This window comes from Oncorhynchus mykiss, chromosome 5 (assembly GCF_057628025.1).
Source record: "Oncorhynchus mykiss isolate SJ-2025 chromosome 5, ASM5762802v1, whole genome shotgun sequence".
In the NCBI taxonomy this organism is placed as follows: domain Eukaryota; kingdom Metazoa; phylum Chordata; class Actinopteri; order Salmoniformes; family Salmonidae; genus Oncorhynchus; species Oncorhynchus mykiss.
In genome coordinates, this window is record NC_143026.1 from 14,740,231 (window position 1) to 14,762,381 (window position 22,151).

A 22,151-nucleotide genomic window follows, 5' to 3' on the forward strand; every position below is an offset into this window, starting at 1 on the left:
TATTATTACGTGATTAAACTACTTAATCACGTAACTGTAATTAACTAGGAAGTCGGGGCACCAAGGAAAATATTCAGATTACAAAAGTTATAATTTTCCTAAAATAGCTTTCAGATATTTTAATATCTGATCACCTAGCCTTCGTATTAATGAATTATTCTTTACCACACGTTAGTCTCATTCCAAACGTCGTAAATTGTTGGTTATCTGCACAAACCCGGTCTTCACTATGAGTCATCCATACATCAATTGTCTTAAAATCATTTATTTACTAAGTACTCACAGAAATGCATAACACAAACAAACAAAGTAGATATGGTTACAAAGAAATTATAGGGGGATGTGCCCTAGTGGGCTAAACCGGTATGGTGGCTTGTTAGAGTGATAATTATAACAATTTAAATGGTAATCCTTTGAACATGAACGCTCACTCATTCGGGAACAATTGCAATATATATATATATATTTACGCTCAGTGTGTCATCGGGATCTCTGTTGAAAAGTTTGTTTTTGTTGGAAAGTCTGTCCGCCCTCTCTCTCTCTCTGTCGTGGTTAGAATGGCTAGTTCAGAATGACATTCATTCATGTCGTTATAGAATAGATGTTTCGGCGGTTGTCGGTCTTCGCGTTCAATGATGCCGAATTCCTAGCTGCAGACTAGTAATTAATGTCAGACTTGTTCTTATTCTGTCGGTATCGATAGTCTAAGAGTTTAACCATGTGGTATGGTTAAAATATTCAGCCATCTACTCAAATCTTAGCTTATACTCAGGTTTATGGTCTCTACTCAAACCTTGGCCCTCTCGTGGTAAGCTGGTCTGCAACCTTTAGCCATCTCGTAATTTAGGTAAGCTCGGTCTGCTGATAGAAAACCCAGGTGGGGGTTTTATTCGGGACAGAGAAAAAGGCTGTCTCATGACGCCAGGTCCTGACTTAGTGAAACTTTTTAGGGAATTGGAGTTTCCTTCATTAAACAGTCCAAAATCACATTACACAATTTCACAAACAGTATCACCCTCACTCATTCATCTTATACAACAAATATGTAAGCCTCCTAACTGAGGCTATTGTACAAACAGCGTTATGGTAATGTGGCTGTATTGTCTCCCATGAGTTTCACAAAATTGTACCAAACGGACCAGTTCGTAGCCGGATTCTTCACCAATCTTTTATACCTTCTCCAGAACATAAATGTCGTTTGGTTCTCCAGTTCTGTGAGGTGGAAGAAACTCCTTTGTTCTCTCTATGAAAACTCACTCTCTCTATACTGTCTGGCCATGAGGCAGGATCTTCTCTAGGAATTTACTAGCTCTTCTGACCACAGCAGCCTGGGTGTGACAGAGGTAGGGGAATGATGCATAGAAAAGGGCTGGAGCAGAGGGAGGGGGGGAATAGTGCAGAGGGAGGGGGAAATAGTGCTCGCTGTACCCAAAGAGGGTAACGTCATGACATAGCCTACACTCCTTTAGAGTCAATGGTTTATGTTACGTACACGCAATTAGAAATTATTTTTTTCTCATCCACTTTAATATAGGTAAAAGGGAAAATAAATATATAGAATGTATACATTTTTATTAAAATATTGTACAGAAAAGCTAAGATCATTATGGTATTCAAAGGAATTATGCATGGAATTTGTTATGCACGAATGCATGGAATTAATTGTATATTTTCATTCTTTCACCTAACTCTCTCATGAGAGAAGCCTGTCATAAGGCTATTGACTTGCTGTCAACTGCAAATCATCTTGCATCAAATAACTAGCCATTTCTCGCCACTTGGGTAAGTGACAAATAACTTTATCAAATAACTTCCAATTTCTCACAAACATCACATCCCCTGGTTCCAGAACCCAAGGTTCACACAACATTTGGTTATGGGTTGCTGAGATTACCTAACTCGATATCTCTTAGGTAGGCCTCATGCACAGCTCTGACTTGTGCCTTCATCAGGATGTGCCTTCTCTCCAAAATCCTCCCTTTAGCTTCAGCTTCTCTGGCTCTGGTCCTGAGCTCATCACGTTGCTGGATTATCAGCGCGAATTGTCTTCGAAAGGTGTTTTTCAGTGCTTGCCGGGATCTTATCACCGCCCGTAGGCGTATGCTGATTGAAGTGAGAGGTTGGCCACAAGAAGAACAGAGAGTGTCACCATGGCATCTCATAGCACTGTTCTGAGATCCACGAGCAGTTCTTATCGGAATAGGCATTTGATACTGTCTAGCCTGTTCACGCAGTTCCTGGAAGAGATCAAAATAAAGCTAAAAGTTCTACATCTAATTTCAACACAAGTAATTGACACAAATTTGGCCCTCGTTGTGTTTAAGGAATTGTCACCCCATTTGTCTTTAGCTTTCAGCATCTGCACAAAAATACAGCCCTACCTACACATCCTAATCAAGCCAGATAAGTAAACCTACCTGTATTTGTCTGCTGGCTCGCACTAAGTTGTTTGAGATCTGACCAGATCGCAAATGGAATTGACCTGGTTGTAAAGCACTGACCTGTGCCCTCAACACAATGGCCTTTCTCTCAAACATCCTCACTTTGGCTTTGGCTTCTCTGTCTCTCCTCTGGTACTCGTCACGTTTCTGGATTGTTATCACTAACTGTCTTCGGAGTCTGTTTTTAAGTTCAGCTCGTGAACTCATTTCGGCCATTAGGTGAATGATGGTGGCGATGGGAGATCCTTCACAAGAACAGAGAGCAATTGTGGGACTTCTCATAGCATTGTTGTTCTCAGATTCATGAAGATTTCTTCTTGGACTAGGCAGGTTAGGCATTTCCTAGAAAACATCCAAACAAAGACAAATTCAGATAAATCTAAACCAAATTCGAACACAAATAATTGTGGAGTGTTTTTTAACACACTGACACACTTTAATTCGGATTGAAAATATAATAGGTGATAACTGTGTATCTAGTGCCAACACTTAGGCCTAGTAGTATTTTGATTGTCCTTTCCAGCATGGTTTGAGCAACTATGGTAGAAGGATATTTAGGGCCTGTAATTACGCATTTATTATGAACAAAGAGAGGGAGAGAGTTCATGGGCTGAAAGGCCATGCCCCAAGAGTCCACGGGGGGTTTAGACAGTGTAGGTATCTCACCACAGCAGGCCAGGAACAAAAGAGAACGACACAATGAGTCCCTTTTATAAACATTTGATTTGTTTGGATTCGAAATCTGAGTTGATCAATAGAATAATGTAAAAGTTAACTTCCAATCACACCATCAGACCTATAGGCTTTTATCACAACTGCTTCACAGAGGTGTGACAGAATGGGGGTTGTGGATAGCGTTTGCATAGAGTTTTGATAAAAATGAGGTTGGGTGTTGGGCCTGCCTACAAATCAGGCAATAGTATGTTTCACAAGGCATGGTCACACCAGAGGGTATTAGCACACAAATCAGTAAAAATAAAGCCAAAATAGGCTTAGCTGTAATTGTTGGACATCAAAATTGGTTGGGATGACACCAGGTTGCAAACTGTATCCTGAGTCAACTGCATCAAAGCTGTTGAGCAAATTCTGAGTTTTATTACTGCATAACCTTTCAGTCAGCGGCAGATATGCTTAAATAGAACAATTTGGTATGGCAACCTCCCCTCAGCAAAGGACTAATTCATGTAACTGTCAGCAGGATAATAGTAAAGAAATGTGGTACTTACAAGTGGAATGCTATGCCTCTGCCATTGTCCCTTGCTGCCAAATTCTCACTGGACAATGCAAAGTCCTCAGAAGTTGACATTCTCCTGGTTTGGTCTGTGTCGGTCACTGAAATGAATGTGAAGATTGCAAGGGTTGATTGCTGGTTTTATATGGGGTTCTGAATCTAGAGTAGCGGGTGTCTTTCTATTGGTTGTTTCTGTCCTCTTTGTCCTTCTATCTTGATGGGGCTGTCTAATGTAAACAGAGCCGACAATTGAAAGTTGTGACAACATGGTTCATTGCATGTCTGCTAAGGAGGGTGATACTTCTAGACAGAGCCATCTGGGAACATGTTATATTATAATAGAAATGGAAGCACACTATTGGTAGGTATTCAATGTTATTTGCTACAAGTAAGTTGTTTGTGTACCTAGTTAAATAAAGGTGAAATAAAAAATGGATAAACAAATAAAGTTATGTTGTGAGTGTGTCACGATCGTTGTATGGAGTAGACCAAGGCGCAGCGTGGGTAGAATATTAGAGTACATTATTCTTTATTAATGAAGACCACTTAAACAAAAAAAACGACCGTGACCGCTATATAAATACTGTGCTAACATGCAACATAACATAGACAATAACCCACGAAATACCCAAAGAAGACGGCTGCCTAAATATGGTTCCCAATCAGAGACAACGATAAACACCTGCCTCTAGGCAACCATAGACCTACATAAACACCTAGATGGAAACAACCCCATACATCTACAAAACCCCTAGACAGTACAAACAACCTAGATGAGACAAAAACACACATATAACCCTTGTCACACCCTGACCTAACCAAAATAATAAAGAAAACAAAGAATACTAAGGTCAGGGCGTGACAGAGTGTGCCGACTTCCCAACCCACCCGAGTGAGTCATAGTACTGCTGTAGGCCTAGCACTAGTTATACTACTGCATTTATAAAGTCATATTGAATTGAATCCTTAACCCAACGCCACCAATAATAGGTTAGTTGTGTCAGGTACTTTGGGAAAACATTTTACATTACATTTTAGTCATTTAGCAGACGCTCATATCCAGAGTGACTTACAGAGAAGAGCTTGAACACCTATAGGGGTGAGAGGGCCAAGAGACCTGAGGTGGCAGAACGGAGTGCTCGGGTTGGGGTGTAGGGTTTGAGCAAATCAAATCAAATCAAATAAAATTTTATTTGTCACATACACATGGTTAGCAGATGTTAGTGTGAGTGTAGCGAAATGCTTGTGCTTCTAGTTCCGACAATGCAGTAATAACAAGTAATCTAACTAACAATTCCAAAACTACTGTCTTGTACACAGTGTAAGGGGATAAAGAATATGTACATAAGGATATATGAATGAGTGATGGTACAGAGCAGCATAGGCAAGATACAGTAGATGGTATCGAGTACAGTATGTACAAATGAGATGAGTATGTAAACAAAGTGGCATAGTATAGTATAAAGTGGCTAGTGATACATGTATTACATAAGGATACCGTCGATGATATAGAGTACAGTATATACGTATGCATATGAGATGAATAATGTAGGGTAAGTAACATTTATATAAGGTAGCATTGTTTAAAGTGGCTAGTGATATATTTACGTCATAGCTTGAAGGTAGGGAGGGGCAGTTCCTCTTGCTGTTCTGTAGGTAAGCACCATGGTCTTGTGGTGGATGCGAGCTTCAACTGGAAGCCAGTGGAGTGTGTGGAGGAGTGGGGTGACATGAGAGAACATGGGAAGGTTGAAAACCAGGCGGGCTACTGCATTCTGGATAAGTTGCAGGGGTTTGATGGCACAAGCGAGGAGCCCAGCCAACAGCGAGTTGCAGTAGTCCAGACAGGAGAAGACAAATGCCTGGATTAGGACCTGCACCATTTCCTGTGTTAGGTAAGGTCGTACTCTACGGATGTTGTGACCATGAACCTGCAGGAGCAGGCCAGTGCTTTGATGTTTGCAGAGAACAACAGGGTGTTGTCCAGGGTCACTCCAAGGTTATTTGCACTCTGGGATGGCGACACTGTGGAGTTGTCAACTGTGATGGTCTTTGAGCGGGCAGGCCTTCCCCAGGAGGAAGAGCACTTCCGTCTTGTTTAGGTTGCGCTTGAGATGATGGGCTGACACACAAGTTGAGATATCTGCCAGGCACGCAGAGATGCGTGTCTTCACCTGGGTGTCAGAAGGGGGAAGGAGAAAAGAAGCTGAGTGTCATCTGCGTAGAAATTATAGGAAAGACCATGTGTATGGATATGACAGAGCCAAGTGACTTGGTGTTTAGAAAGATGAGGAGAGGGCCTAGAACCGAGCCCTGGGGGACACCAGTAGTGAGAGTACATGGCGCAGACAGAGATCCTCTAGGAGCGGCATGCCAAGTAGGATGCAATCCAAGAGTGTGCAGAGCCTGAGATGCCCAGCCCTGGGAGGGTGAAGAGGAGGATCTGATGGTTCACAGTGTAGATCTAGGAGGATGAGAACAGAGGAGAGAGAGTCAGCTTTGGCAATGGGGAGAGCCTCCGTGACACAGAGAAGAGGTTTAGGGTCAAGAAGATTGCTCTGAGAGAGATAATGAGATAGTTGATCAGAGACAGCACTCTCAAGTGTTTTTGAAAGAAAAGAAAGATGGGATACAGGTCTATAGTTTTTGACATCAGATGAGTCGAGTGTTGGTTTCTTGAGAAGGGGAGCAACTCAGGCCATTTTGAATTCAGAGGGGACGCAACCAGTGGTCAGGGATGAGTTGATGAGGGATTTGAGGAATGAGAGAAGGTCTCCAGAGATGGTCTGGAGAAGGGAGGAGGGGATGGGGTCAAGTGGGCAGGTTGTCGGGCAGCCAGACCTCACTAGTCGCAGGATGTCATCTGGAGAGAGAGGGAAGAAAGAGGTCAAGGTGTAAGGTGTGAGTGAGACCAATGGATTCAATGGGTTGAGTGAATGAGTAGCCGATGTCATCAAACATTTTTTCAAAGTGGTTGACAAAGTCATCTGCAGAGAGGGAGGGGGTGGAGGCTTAAGGAGGGATGAGATAGTGAAATAAAGTTGTCGTCGACAGTTTCCTATGGTTAGAGGCAGAAGCTTGATATTTAGAGGGATAGAACGTGGCTTTGGCAGCAGATACAGAGGAAGAGAAGGTAGAGAGGAGGTGATAGGATGATAGGTCCTCCGGGAAAGTTTAGGTTTCCTCAATTTTCGCTCAGCTGCCCACAGCCCTGTTCTGTAAGCTCACAATGATTCACTCAGGAGGGGAGGGCCGAGCCAGCCCGGAGGAAAACATGGCAGCCATGCATTGCCCTCCAGTGTTAAGCATACATTCTTGAAATATTACAACCTAGTTTAAAATCAAGTACATTGTGTCAGACAGATTGGTTTGTATGCTAACACAAAGCAAACTATGTATCAATATTACATTCCATGTTAATTTAAAATAATAGGAAACAATGTTGGTAATTTGATACAGGAGTATAACAAAACATGTTTTATTTCTATGAATAAGACAACAATCATAAGGTGACACGATACAATACAAACCATAGACATTTTTATATATTTGTATAGAACCAACATGTATTCTGTGGCACCCGGCCAAATGGCCTGCATCCTGCACGAGTACACACATCTACTTCTAGACATGTGAAACAGTCACTAAATTAATGTGATATGATATAGTTTCATTATCACTGGAAATAATGTTAATTTAAGTCACATTTATTACAAATGTATTACATAAGCATGCAAAACTATAGTATGATGAGGTTCGGTATTTTCCGGTAGTCACCGTTACACATTCGGTGCTGCGGTGCATGATGTCACTAGCGACATCCCAAACAGCTCACTCTACAGCCCAGAACAGCTCGACGCCCGTCGACAGCTATTTTATTCCGGGAGGTTTCCAAACATTTTTGATCCGGTTTTAGAAAGCTACCTGCAAAGTAGAGGTAAGCGTGCACGTGGTGGGTTTCAATAAAAACGGCTTTGGCGTTTACTAACTAGCCTATTCATATAGCAATTTTACCATCCTGCTTTTTCTAGTAACGTTAGGTTGTGTGGGATAGCATTTTTGTCACTAACACAACTAGCCTCACCCTATATACCTCAGTGGCCTCACCATCCCCCTGCTAACTAAGTTAGCTAGCTACTTGCATCTGGGAGATGCAAGCCCGACAGCAAAACCAGTTTCTAAACGTACTATACAATATTTGACATAACTGCCAGGTCACCGCCATCTCCTCCCTGGTAAAAAAAACAAGCTTAATTTATAACTTGTTGAAACAGACTTATAAAACCTTATGGAGACTAGCTTTATTAGCTAGCTGAACCAGAAGCCATCACTGGCTTGTCAGCTTGCTAGCAAGTTAGCTAAGCTTCCTTGCGTTGACAGAGCGAGCCCACAACGTCGCGACCCATTCTACAGCAATATTTGCAGCTTATAAATGTTTATAAATAAAATACCCATTTATACATATGGTATGTAATTGACTATAACCTTAGTGTATAAATATACATTATTTAATTAATTGTTATTTATTGTCTGTTGTCGACGGAAGACATATTTGTGTCGGCTATAGGCGAAGGACCCGCCCAGCATCAATGCCACACAGTTAGAATGCCATTGAATATAATGGCATCATCTGCTGGTCAAGCCAACCAGGGCGTTTGTATATAGCAGCAATACTGCGTAGTGGCAAATATTTACATACTTCTAAAATACGGCTTTAAGAATATCCTAAATGAATCTTTCTCATGGTAAGCAGAAAGCAGCTGGCTGTTCATTGTTTTAGTAATTCGGCCATTGGATGGTGTCGATGGCCTTTGTCGATTTGTCTTTCACCTCGCTTTCAATGCATTTTGATGGTTTTCTCATTGGGTGGTGGTATTACTAGCCTTTTGTATACCTAATCCTTCCTGATTATAATCGTCTTGATGGTGTGGTAAACTTATTGCGCTAAATAGAGTTTTATCTCACCCACTCTGGCTCCTGAGTGGTGTAGCGGTCGGTCTAAGGCACTGCATCGCAGTGCTAGAGGTGTCACTACAGACCCTGGTTCGATTCCAGGCAGTATCACAACCGGCCGTTATTGGGAGTCCCATAAGGCGGCACACAATTGGCCCAGCGTCATAAGGGTTTGGCTGGGGTAGGCCGTCATAGTTAAGAACAAATTCTTATTCACAAACTTGCCTAGTTAAATAAAAGTTGAAACATTAAAACCAATTATAATAATAACAAAATTCATTAAAATCCTTATAAATGTAAAGTTATCATAATGAAAATATTTGTATTTTCCAACACACACTCGGATGAACAGCTGCTGTTGTCAGCAGTTCACCTTCTTTAAGAGTTTGGCAAGGGCCCTAAGGCAATGTAGATGTGAACAAACATGCCATGCCAATAAAAATCGAATAAAAGATAGATATGTGTTGAAGTCACAGGGAGAGGATTTGCACAGCTGGGTGGGTGATGACCTCTGAGAATTTGGACCACGCTGTGCCTCGCTTGCGTCATTGCGTTGCATTTCAAGGGTGGTGGCCAATTGTGGACATGACATAAGCCTTTTCCATCCTCAGTGAGAAATCCATGGGGAAAGTAACAACTACGTCCTCAAAGATTAGCATGCAAGGCTTGTGATCTGTGCTTGCTGCTTTTAGCTGTTTTAGTTTTTACTTCTCCTGTGACCTAGTAAGACCAATGTCTCCATGACATTGCAGAGACGAGAAGGCCTGTCATTTTTCTAGTTGATGGCCTTATTCCGTGCTAATTTATTAATAGAATTTCAGGTCTATTCTCAGAGCTGCAGCCTGAGTGAAGAAATAATTTCTGCATTATGGATGAGCCTGTTCAGTTGTCTCCTCTCTGTCCTCATAGTGTCTCTGGTAGTTTTTGCACCAATGTCAGAATGTAGTTTTCCAGTCATCACTCCAGACTAAAGACGGTATGTTCCGAACTCGGGCCTGGTTGCATTGTGGCCCCTAACTCCTTCCAATAGTCCCTCGCCCTACTATGCTCAGATCTGAATCGATTGGATGGGGGAAGGAAGCTCTACTTAGCATTTCGGAGAGTTAGGTGGAGCAATCATAATGCTGCTGCTGTCTGTCCCTATCCCTTCGATGAGGTAATCCCTGGAAATATATAGAATGGAAGGGGCCAGGCAGGAAACAAAATTAACTTATTTCATTAGCTTCTTGTGTAGTCAAGGGAGTTCATCCACCGAGCTCAGAAAGGGGTATATTTTATAAGCTCTTCTACCCACCACCACCCACTTCCCTTCATAGGTGATGCACATTGTGTTTCTGTTGAAGGGTGACAGAATGGGTGTGGCTCAACAACAAACTGCTCAAACCATTAGACACACAATGTACCCTTGGCAGGTCTGTGTTTTGCATTCTTGACGTGTGTTTTGCATTCTTGATGGGATCAAGAACACGGTTGAGGTCATCAACTGTCACCAGAGTGAAGGAAACACATGACCAAGGACAAATTCACATGAAAAACATTTAATCAGCGCTCCTCACTCAAAAAATGTGTCGTATTGATTTAATTTTAAAGTCTGAACCTCGTATAGGCCTAACCCTAAACATATTAACAGCGGACTGATTTAGCTTCCAGTTCCCGGCATATTCAAGAGTTTTTTTTCATTGTTTGTCTTGTTTAACATGGTCAGCTATATGGTTTCCGGCTGGCTGACTGATAATCACATTTGAACAGAGAATGTGTTGACAGTGAAGTAGTCTAATTTAAAGCATCCCTATCCATTTAGTCACTCCCTGTCTGAAATGGTCGAGGACAGATGCCACTCTTATTCAGTTATACTGTCCGTATATGTTCTGTTCAGTGTGTCGGTTTTGTGTAAAGGGCCCTACGCAAACAGAGTGACGGATATGGTCCGTTCCAAAATTTGAGCTGCACAAAAGTATATGGGTGATTCTCACGAAACTGACAGAAAATAATTACTCTTGGATCACTAACATTAGGATCTTTATTCATCCATTTCATAATTGTTGTGTTTATTGATCAGATATGCATTTTACCACAATTTTCACAACTACTAATGCAATAATTCTTAATACCGCAACAGTTTTCAAAGTCCAAAAAGGCTATAAACAAAGCAACTTCAACATTTTTAAATTTTTTTTTTTACACTGCTCACCTTTTGAAAAGGCTGGAGTTAAACAGCACGGAAAATAAATATATTTAAAATTAACTTATTATGTATTTCGCAACACAATCTTTTTTGAAACTTGTTTTTTGTCATAACCTGTGTATACATATTATTTGTATGTACCCATCCACTACATGGCCAATGGTATGCTCGTCGAACATCTCATTCCAAAATCATGAGATTAATATGGAGTTGGTCCCCCCCCTTTGCTGCTCTTCTGGGAAGGCTTTCCACTAGATGTTGGAACAGTGCTGCGGGGATTTGCATTCTATTCAGCCACGTGCATTAGTGAGGTCGGGCACTGATGTTGGGCGATTAGGCCTGGCTCGCAGTAGGCGTTCCATTTCATCCCAAAGGTGTTCGATGGGGATGAGGTCAGGGCTCTGTGCAGGCCAGTCAAGTTATTCCACACCGATTTCAACAAACCATTTCTGTATGTACCTCGCTTTGTGCATGGGGGCATTGTCATGCTGAAATAGGAAAGGGACTTCCCCAAACTGTTGCCACAAAGTTGGAAGCACAGAATTGTCTAGAATGTAATTGTAAACTGTAGCGTTAAGATTTCCCTTCACTTGAACTAAGGGGCTAGCCCGAACCATGAAAAACAGCCCCAGGCCATAATTCCTCCTTCACCAAACTTTACAGTTGGCACTATCCATTGGGACAGCTAGTGTTCTCCAGGCATCCGCCAAACCCAGATATGTCTGTCATACTGCCAGATATTGAAGCGTTTTTCATCACTCCAGAGAATGCGTTTCCACTGCTCCAGAGTCCAAAGACGGCGAGCTTTACTCCACTCCAGCCAATGCTTGACATTGCGCATGGGGATCTTTGGCTTGTGTGCGGCTACTCGGCCATGGAAACCCATTTCATGAAGCTCCTAACGAACAGTTATTGTGCTGACGTTGCATCCAGCGTCAGTTTGGAACTTGGTAGTGAGTGTTGCAATCAAGGACAGACTATTTTTTACAAGCTTCAGCACTCGGCGGTCCAGTTCTATGAGCTTGTGTGGCCTACCACTTCGCGGCCCGAGCCGTTGTTGCTCCTTAACCTTTCCACTTCACAATAACAGCCCATACAGTTGACTGGGGCAGCTCTAGCAGGGCAGACATTTTTACGAACTGACTTCTTGGAAAGGTGGCATTCTGTGTGCTTGATTTTACACACCTGTCAGCAACATGTGTGGCTGAAATAGCCAAATCCACTAATTTGAAGGGGAGTCCACATACTTTTGTATGTATATAGTTTATGTATAAAGAACAAGGGGCACACTATCAGATTAAGCCCAGATTGCCAAAGTAAACTTTTTATTTTTCCAAAATGGTTTCGGAGAGGAGAATGCATGTTTCGGTAATGAGTGTTACCTAGTTTGCCATTGGAAAACTGTACTGAGCTCTATTTGAGATTTAGTAACCCAATACATCAAACTGTGTGTCATTTGTTAATCCCAAATGACTTGCATAATACAAAAATGACTGATCTTAATGCAGTTGAATGCTGTTACCCTGGCCTTAGTGGTCTATCAGGTTGCTGGCTGGCTGTCCTAACTCACCTCATACTTTGGGCATGCACACTTGACACAAAGCAAATAACAAACACTTTTGTAATGCTGTGACTGAATGAATATTCTTATTGCAACTGTATTTATCAATGTCAACAAGTCATGTTCGTTAAAAGCAATAGTTTGAATTCTCCTCTTTTTGAATGGTTGGAAATAACCCATTGCTCTGACATGAAACTGTGGTGTATGTTGTTGCCTTTAGCCTGCGCAGGCACCTGTCGTCATGTCCCAGTTTATTAAACCAAAACTGAAGGTAACGTGTGTCACCACTGTGTGTTAGTTTGCATGTTGTGTGCGTTGCTGCTATCGGAAGGGTGTTCATCGAATGCATGGACATTTCTGGAATGCTGAGAGCAGCCAGGGAGAATGTTTGAGAGCAGGCCATGATGCTGTTGTTTTGCTGAATAGAGGAAGAGGGAGGGAGGGAAAGAGGCAGAGAGACGCAAAGGGCTGGGCGGTATCTTGGCCTGCTCCCATCACGGCCTAGCCACTGCAGGGGCGATGCGTCTGTCTGCGCTGCAGCGAGAGAACGAGTGAGAGAGAATAAGAGGGGCGTTCAGTTTCTCATTCTTCCTTTATCAGTTGAGCCTTTCATCTGGAGCCTAGACCGAAGTGACTGCTGCTGGCTTCATGGCCACCACCTCTCCTCAGGTACTGATTGCAGAGACAGTGTTGGAAAGAACAGGGCTCTGGATAAACAGCCCAGAATATCTTGATTTTCTCTTGATACATAACCAAAGTTGGTTTTACAGGTTAATGGTTAGCCCATGTCCCTTAATTTTTGAGAATTTAAGTTGAGTAAATGTTTATAGTTAACTGTGTTAATCTAACTCTGGTCAGTTGATTTGGTTTTAGTTTATTTTTATGGGAATTTGTCACTGAATTCAGGCCTGCGTTTTCTGCATGCATTGTATGTTTGTGTAAGCAAATGTTTTTTGTCTTGACAGGACTTGGTTAATGTGGTAATTTGATTGGTTTTAACTGAATTCCATGGTAATTGAATCACTGAATTCAGGCCTACGTTTAGGCTACTGCATGCGTTGTCAGTGGAGTCGTGTGCATGAAACTGAAGGTTTGTGTTGATTTTAACTGAGCTGGATTAAATTAATGTCACTGACCATTATTTATGAAAAAAAATACATGCAAGGGAATCACGTTTGCATTTGGCATGGTAAACCTCCCCAGATGTCAAATCTCTTGACATTGGCATTTCACTGTGTTCTTGACTGGGCGGCAGCCATTTTGATTTAATCCAGACGTGATTGTTTTGGTGATGTTCCAGAGTAGGATTTGGGATTTGTATGACTGATTGAAAGTTTGTGAAAATGTATGAAAATAAGAGTAACAATGAAGCTGAATTCAATATTTTGTCATGTAGCCTTATCACACTCTTGTACATATTGTTTTAATTCACAAACCAACCATCCACTGTTAACTTCTTCAGCTGCACTCAAATCTCCCCTGGGCATGCTACCGATCAGCTAGGAGTGGAGTGGGCTGTAAGGGGAGGGTTGTCAAGGTTCACTCTGAGGGAAGGGAACTGAAGCTACGCCTCTTCTCTTTGCACATGTATTCGGCATGTACTAAGTCTTCTGGGATCACCCTGCCGTTTCCTGTAAATTCCTCCGGTCTGCATTCGCCCAGTATGGCGTCATATAACCCCTCGCTAACTGATGTTACCATAGGAACCGTGAGGGGGCTGACTATGGCTGCGTTTACACAGGCAGCCCAATTCTGATCTTTTTTTTCACCTACTGGTCTTTTGACCAATCCGATCAGCTATGAAAAGATCAGATGTGTAAAGATCTGATATAATTGGTCAAAAGACCAATTATATCAAGATGTGTAAAGATCTGATATAATTGGTCAAAAGACCAATTATCTGTTTCCCACTGTCTCACCCTTTGGGAGTGATGATGGGCCTTCTCCTCAGTATAATCATTTTTTGTGCTCCGTCAAAACGAATGGATTTGTTTATGCCAGGAAGCGAGCAAAGACTTTGGTGCACTCAAATGAAATATCCAGCTACTAAGAGTATCCTAGGCCTAATGCGTAGGCAATAATTCGAATGAAGCAAATCAATACCCCTCCCCTCTCCACCAACCCGTCCACCCACCCACCTTGTGTCGCATTCTCTCTCCGCAGAGCAATATCTCTGGATACTTGTGCAGCGATGGGAGCCACACAGGGATCTATAAATATCTCTGGCCTCCTCGAATGGAATCTGTGGCACGTTTTTATGAGAATGACCTGATTTTTTAAATGGGGAGAGTGGGAATAGATGCACTTATGGTTTTCATCCTTTACTTCTAATCATGGACTGATTCAGAACTGGGACACCAGGTGAGTGCAATTAACTACCAGGTAGGAACAAAAACCAGAAGTGTTTTGGCCCTCCAGGACCGGAATTGGAACAGCCCTGTTAATATGCCTTCATGACAATGGCTAACCGTCTGAAAAGGTACTGTCACTACTGTGTGGCGATTACAAGTGGTTATTTCAGTGACAAATACCTATTGCAGACAATGACGTGATGATATTTGCGTTCAAGTTGTTGACTCATCAAGAATACCAAATTAATATTAATTTTGAATATAGCTGATTCACTAAATTTCGTTAATGCATTGAAAATGTGAAATAGTTTGACATGACAGTTTGAGGTAAACACCCAAGTTGAATGCACCTTTGGGAAATGACTGAAGGGGAGAACAGAGGGAGGGAAGAATCTTCTAGAGAACCTTGAAACAGCCACATTTACATAACACTTCAAGTGTGCCGGTCCCGTGCACTGACATAACGTCTTTCTTTCTCTAAAGATGTCTTATGTAGTTGGTACTGAAGTGGCAATTTAGCCTAGTTTCCTGCGTCAGTATTTAACCCAACCACTTTCCGGGTATCTAGGCCTATAGTTAGTGTTTTTTTTCTGCATAGAAAACTATTTGGGAAAATAGTTTTAGGGATGGAAAAAAAGCTTTTTAACTAAAACGACTAAAACCAAATAAAGTATGTAGGAATGATAATGGCACTTTAAAAAATAATACTTTTGAGAACTAGCAATCACCAAAATAAATGCTAGATAGTCAGGGAGAATAAATCATTCCCCAAATCATGCATTCGGGAGTATTTTTGTCATTGCATGAGGCCCCCATTTGATTTTATGTTTAAGTCACTCAGATGGCATAAGCCATGGCAAAATGTGTAGGATTGCAGATTTTCTCTTAGCTCCATTGTAAATGGTGTAAATTTGCAGGAAACTAGCATAAATCTTTTAGCTAAGCCTAAAAGATTTCAGATTTTTCGCGCAGCAGGTAGCCAAATGGTTTGAGCGTTGGACTTGTAACCGAAAGGTTGCAAGATCGAATCTCCGAGCTGACAAGGTAAAAATCTGTCGTTCTGCCCCTGAACAAGGCAGTTAACCCACTCTTTCCCAGGCCGTCATTGAAAATAAGAATTTGTTCTTAACTGACTTGCCTAGTTAAATAAAGGTAAAAATTATTATTTTTAAGATTTCTTGTTGTTGACTGTACCATTGGCCACACCCATGGCCACCCACCTGTCACCCCCACCACCTAAGTGCTATTTTGAACCAGAAATAAAACAGTAACAATGAAGCCACAAAAACAGGATGTGGGTCCACCACCTCAATCCACAACCTTTGTCTCTGTACAGTTGATAAGCAGCCCTAACCACTGTTAGGTATAAGTCCTAACCACCGTAGAGTTATTTAATTGCTGCTTGCTTACACGGTTGAGAAACCAGGTGGTTGGACTTTGACTATCCTATGTAATGCGGATGGAATTTGTGCATGGTGCTTCTGTCTCCTCCTCTTAGCACTAAAAATGAATGAGCCTGTTGGCGAGAGATCAAGGGTTATATAGACTGTGAGCCTCGAGGAAGCATTCAGCTCTGCTGTTTAGTAGTAGTATGTGGGGGTGTGTGAGGTAGTTAGTGGGTAAGTGGACGAGGGAGGGAAAGAGTGTTAGAGAGAGGGGGCAGGAGATGGAGGAAATTGGTCTTATCTACCACTCACAGCGTCAGTCGAGCACTATCTCCTATTGCAGCTGCACTGTGCTAGGGGGTCTACCGCAGGTCGAAGATACAACGTGCTATGACGTGGCCTCTTCCTTCCCCAAATGTATTGTCGTCTGATAAATGCTACAGATTTGTTTTTCTGTAATGTAACCATTTACAGTGCCTTCAGAAAGTATTCCCACCCTTTGACTTTTTCCACATTTTGTTGTGTTACAGCCTGAATTTGAAATATTAAATTGAGATTTTCTTTGTCACTGGCCTACACACAATACTCCATAATGTCAAAGTGGAATTATGACTTTGTAGTTATTACTCCACAATACTAACCTAAATGAGAGTGAAAAGAATGAAGCCTGTACAGTATAAAAACTATTCCAAAACATGTATCCTGTTTACAACAAGGCACTAAAATCAAACTGCAAAAATGTGGCAAAGTAATTAACTTTTTGTCCTGAATACAAAGTTATATTTGGGGCAAATCCAATATACCACATTACTGATTACTACTCTCCATATTTTCAAGCATAGGGGTGGCTGTATCATGTTATGGGTATGCTTGTAATCGTTAAGGAGTTTTTCAGGATTAAAAAGAAATGGAATGGAGCTATGCACAGGCATATCCTAGAGGAAAACCTGGTCCAGTCTGTCAAGGGGTTTGAATACATTCCGAATGCCAATTCTACACTGGAGTTGCTTACCGGCCTGATGGGCCGAGTTACACTTTTGACTTAAATCTGTTTGATGGCAAGGCTTAAATAATTTTCTAGCAATTTGATAGAGCTTGAATTTATTTTAAAAGAATGGGCAAGTATTGTATAATCCAGGTGTGTAACGCACTTAGAGACTTACCCAGAAAGATTCAGAGCTATTTTCGCTGCCAAAGGTGATTCTAACATGTATTGACTCGGTGTGTGAATATTTTCATATTTCCTTTTCAACACATTTGCAAACATTTCAAAAAACATGTTTTCACTCCATCTTTATGGAGTATCATATGTAGATGGGTGAGGAAAGATATCTATTTAATCCATTTTGAATTCAGGCTGTTAAACAAAAAATGTGGAATAAGTCAAGGGGTATACATGCTTTCGGAAGGCATTGGGCTTGACACCTGGACTTGCACACACATTCAGTTGTCTCTAAACCACATGCCAACAGGGCAAACTCTTTACAAGGTCCGATGACTTCAAGTTCACACTGAAGTGACGATATCTCACACGGCTGTAAAATTCTCTTCATCACTCCTTCAACAACGACTTTGGCACATTGTGTCTCAGAGCAGCAGTGTCTCCCAGGAAAGGCGGTGTCCTGAAGACACAACCCAAAGGCTGTTTACTCATTGGTCCAGAGAGCTGTCCCTCAAACAGGCTAGTCAGAGTAGCGTGTGCCTTCATCCCCACAGGCAGATGTCAGAGCAGAACGGGGTTGTGGTCAGCTAAATCCTGGGATGATTTAAACCCTTGTGTATTAGGACTGGTGTAAGGGGACGGGGGAGGGGAAATTGTCTAGTATGATGCTTTTTACAGAAAATGGGCCAGTGTAGAGGCTACTAATGGGTTTAAATGCTTTTTCATGATCTTGTCAGTTATTTCTGACGTATCTCTTTCTTTTTATAGATTGATTTGTTTGATGGCAGATTGGCCATAAACTCATACAGTACATCCGGATAGTATATTGAAATTAAGCTCCGGTGCTTCCTGTTTTCAATGATCATTGGGATGTTTCTACAACTTCATTGGAGTCCACCTGTGGTAAATTCAGTTGATTGGACATGATTTGGAAAGGCACACACCTGTATGTAAGGTCTCACAGTTGACAGTGCATGTCAGAGCAAAAACCAAGCCATGAGGTCGAAGGAATTGTCCGTAGAGCTCCGAGACAGGATTGTGTCGACACACCGATCTGGGGAAGGGTACCTGCAGCAACGAAGGTCCCCAAGAACACAACAGGAACCACCAAGACTCTTCCTAGAGCTGGCCGCCCGGCCAAACTGAGCAATAGGGGGAGGAGGCATTTGGTCAGGGAGGTGACCAAGAACCCAATGGTCACTCTGACAGAGCTCCAGAGTTCCTCTGTGGAGATGGGATACCTTTTCTAGAAGGACAATCATCTCTGCAGCACTCCACCAATCAGGCCTTTTTGATAGTGTTCAGACGGAAGCCACTCCTCAGTAAAGGCACATGGCAGCCTGCTTAGATTTTGCCAAAAGGCACGTACATAAAGGACTCTCAGGCCTTGAGAAACAAGATTCTCTGGTCTGATGAATCCAAGATTGAACTCTGGCCTGAATGCCAAGCGTCATGTCTGGAGGAAACCTGGCACCATCCCTACGGTGAAGCATGGTGGTGGCGGCATCATGCTCTGTGGATGTTTTTAATTGGCAGGGACTAGGAAACATGAACCTTGATGAAAACCTGCTCTAGAGCGCTCAGGACCGTGGACTGGGGAGACTTCCAACAGGACAATGCCCCTAAGCACACAGCCAAGACAATGCAGGAGTGGCTTCGGGACAGAGAATAATGGGAGAAACTCCTCAAATACAGGTGTGCCAAGCTTGTAGCGTCATACCCAAGGCTGTAAACATGGCCACAAAGGTGCTTCAACAAAGTACTGAGTAGAGGGCCTGAATACTTATGTAAATGTGATATTTCAAATGTTTTTGCAAAAATGTCTAAAAAGCAGTTTTTGCCTTTTCATTATGGGGTATTGTGTGTAGATTGATAAGTGGAAAAACAATTTCATTCATGTTAGAATAAGGCTGTAATATAACAAAATGTGGAACAAGTCAAGGGGTCTGAATACTTTCCGAATGCACTGTATATGAGCTATATAGAACAATCTACACTTTGACTGGACTCCTGGCTCCTCAGTTCTCTCTCTTCCTGGTGCCATCTCTTCAGTGAGTTAGGGTTATGGTGTAGTTCAGTGGTCCCCAAACTCTTTCATTTACTGTACCTCCAACTGAATTTTGCTCTGAACGGAGTGCACCCGAATTACCCCTTCATGTGCATCTTCTCAAGTACCCCCTGGTTGGGAGCCACTGGTGTAGGAAGATGTTTGGGGAAGAGTTGAACCAGGCAACAAACTGGTATGTTGATTATTGAGGAGACCCAGCCAGCCCAGCGGCCCCTCTGTGGACCAGACCAAGCAGTGTCTCCTGGATCTGCTGAATGTCACCACACTGCTGACACCACTAATCCTACTGTCAGAGATGGACAATTTCACTGTCTCTCTCCCTCCTTCTATCTCTCTCCACCCCTCTTTCTCGCTGTGTGAATGGGAGCTGCGCTGGCCGTGTTTTAACAATGGGCCTATTTCATGAGGTCTAGCACTACCCCCACCCCCCGGGGCAGACTGTTGGTCTGTCAGCTATTTTATTTTATTTCTATATGGTCCTCTTTGCTCATGGGGTTCACTGTCCTTGGGTTGGCTGGGTAAATCAATGTTCTGTCCCTCCTTACTGAAATAAATTACTCAGTTAAGCACACTGAATTCTGTTCATAGTCGTCATATCACATTTTGATCTTATCCATGTCTATTGTGAGACACCTTGTCTGTACCTTTCTTTCTGGAAGAATGGTTTAGTCTGTTTATTTCTGTCGAGAAGGTTCTAATTGTATGAAGGGTATGAGATGGTCTATTGGAACTGGATGACAACCATGCGCAAACAGTCCTGACCTGAGATGAAGGATGCTGTGTGTTTTCTCCCCCTGGTGTTCAGCTGGACTGGCCTCTCTCCACCAGGGCCTGGTCTGGTGTATCAGAGGTCACAGGGACCTGATAGGCCACAGTGTAGGTCACACCACCCTGAGAAAAGACTCCAGATGTAGGCCTAAGCATTGGGAAAGACTGGCCACGGACAATTTATCAATCCCCCCACAATGGTTGGCAGGTAGGCTGGGATTACACCCATGTGCTAAAATCCTACAATCTCACGGAAGCCATTTGGAGGCTGCCTCACATTTTGTTGTGTATTCATCAATGATTGAAAAAGACAAATTTGCCATCTTAAATGCACTTTATGCTGCTACAGTTCACTGTCACATCAGCTTCAAAGTTGCCATGTTGAATACTGGTAATTCAATTTATGGTCTAGGAGCCTAGATTCTCTCGCCCTCCCGGGCATCCTGCCACTCCAGAAATGACACCAAATGTTCAGCTCACATTCCTTGTTGTCCAGAGAGACAAGTAGTATATGAAAGGAAGCACCCTGGGTATGCCTGCCTGGCAGAGACTGCGTTACAGTCACTACCAGGGTGTGGTCCTCTGACAGCCCCACTATCCAGGCTGGGGACTAGAATACAGGGTGGGTGACTGTGATCCTGTCTGGTTACCTCGTCCTACTCTTCCCTCTTTCTACTGGCCTCCACTCCCCCGGTGTATGGTGGGATGGTATATAGGCTTGGTGAAGAGGGGGGCTGAGGGCCGGTGCGTGTTAGGAGGGCTGACAGCAGCAGTCCAATTGTGAAGTGAGGTCTGGTTACTGTTTGTTCAGAGCTGTGTGGAATTTCTGCCTCCACTCCCTTTTTTCATTCTCGCATTCTCAGCTGCTGGCCCCACGGCGAGTCAGCTGGACTGGAGAGGAGCTGGCTACTTACTTCACTGGGGAGTTTTTGTCCTTCATAGCAATAGTCAGCCTTGTCTCGTTGTATTCTATAAAGTTGTGTGTCTTCCGTGACTTTTCCTCCATTTTTTTGCGTGGTGAGTAGAGATCCATGAAGAGCAGCACTGTGTTCAAATGCCCCCAGGGAAAGAGAAAGTGGAAAAGAAAGAATGGCACTTTGTGACCTTCTGGAAGTCCTCCACAGCTATTCCGTTTCTGAGAGCTCTTGTGTTTTAAAGGCCTAAAGAAGCAGAGATTAGAGAAATTGGATGACGGCCAAGTAGAAATGCTTGATGCGATGCTAGCGTTGCCATAGCAGGCTCAGTTGGACCTTTTATTTCTATACTATTCAAAGCGATGGACAAATGGTAGCAGCCATCTTGTTCATACACATACATTTGTCAAGATGGCTGACGGCATTCTCATCCACTCATCTCAATTATAGTAACTATTAATGCTAACAACTAGAAAGCAGAATCGTTTTGTTGCAAGTGGTAAGAAGTGTTAATGATTACCTCCCCCATTTGTATTTCTCTTGTCAGAGAATGGATACCAGTGGGGTGAAAGTGCTGGAGTCTGCTGATGACATCCAGGAGCGCCGGCAGCAGGTGTTGGACCGCTACCGGCGCTTCAAGGAGCTGTCGGGCGTGCGACGGCAGAAGCTGGAGGACTCGTACCGCTTCCAGTTCTTCCGCCGCGATGCTGACGAGCTGGAGAAGTGGATCCAGGAGAAGCTGCAGATTGCCTCTGATGAGAACTACAAGGACCCTACCAACCTCCAGGTCAGTCTGCCTTGTCCGTATGTCTGTCAGCATATGGCATAACAGTACCTACCTATCGCACATCATGGGTTTTAGTGCACAAGGATGCATTTCAACAGCTCCAGGTAGATTTAGGATCAGCCTGTCCAGTTGTCATTTTAGTCTATTGGAATTTGGGTTGTGTTGTACTGTAACCATGGCTTTGACAAAATGAATGATAACATCCTGATTCCATTTTGTCACCTTACTTTATTACAGTATGCACGAGCCACTTTTTGTGAATAGACTGACTTGTAGCCTTTCTAGTGGCCGTTCAAAATGAAACCGCAAGGTCATAAAACTCACACAAAATGATCAGTACATCAT

The 22,151-nt window shown here is 42.8% G+C and overlaps 1 protein-coding gene and 1 pseudogene across 44 annotated transcripts in view; one reads left to right on the forward strand and one right to left on the reverse strand.

Annotated features, from left to right (window-relative positions):
- Positions 1-1,731: 1,731 nt before the first annotated feature.
- Positions 1,732-3,747, reverse strand: LOC149983170 (uncharacterized; annotated as a pseudogene).
- A 3,690-nt stretch (positions 3,748-7,437) lies between these two features.
- LOC110523261 (spectrin alpha chain, non-erythrocytic 1) overlaps positions 7,438-22,151 on the forward strand; it is a 52,502-nt gene continuing 37,788 nt past the window's right edge. For 23 of the 44 annotated variants that reach the window (XM_021601791.3, XM_090233790.1, XM_090233796.1 and 20 more), the window contains exons 1-2: positions 12,781-13,040; positions 21,567-21,806. In XM_021601791.3, the coding sequence (XP_021457466.1) occupies positions 13,020-13,040; positions 21,567-21,806 (261 nt within the window). In that variant the 5' untranslated portion in view covers positions 12,781-13,019. Of the gene's footprint in view, positions 7,610-12,657; positions 13,041-13,952; positions 14,733-21,566; positions 21,807-22,151 lie in introns of those variants that run through there. The other 21 variants (XM_021601793.3, XM_090233797.1, XM_090233806.1 and 18 more) reach the window with 4 other exon arrangements.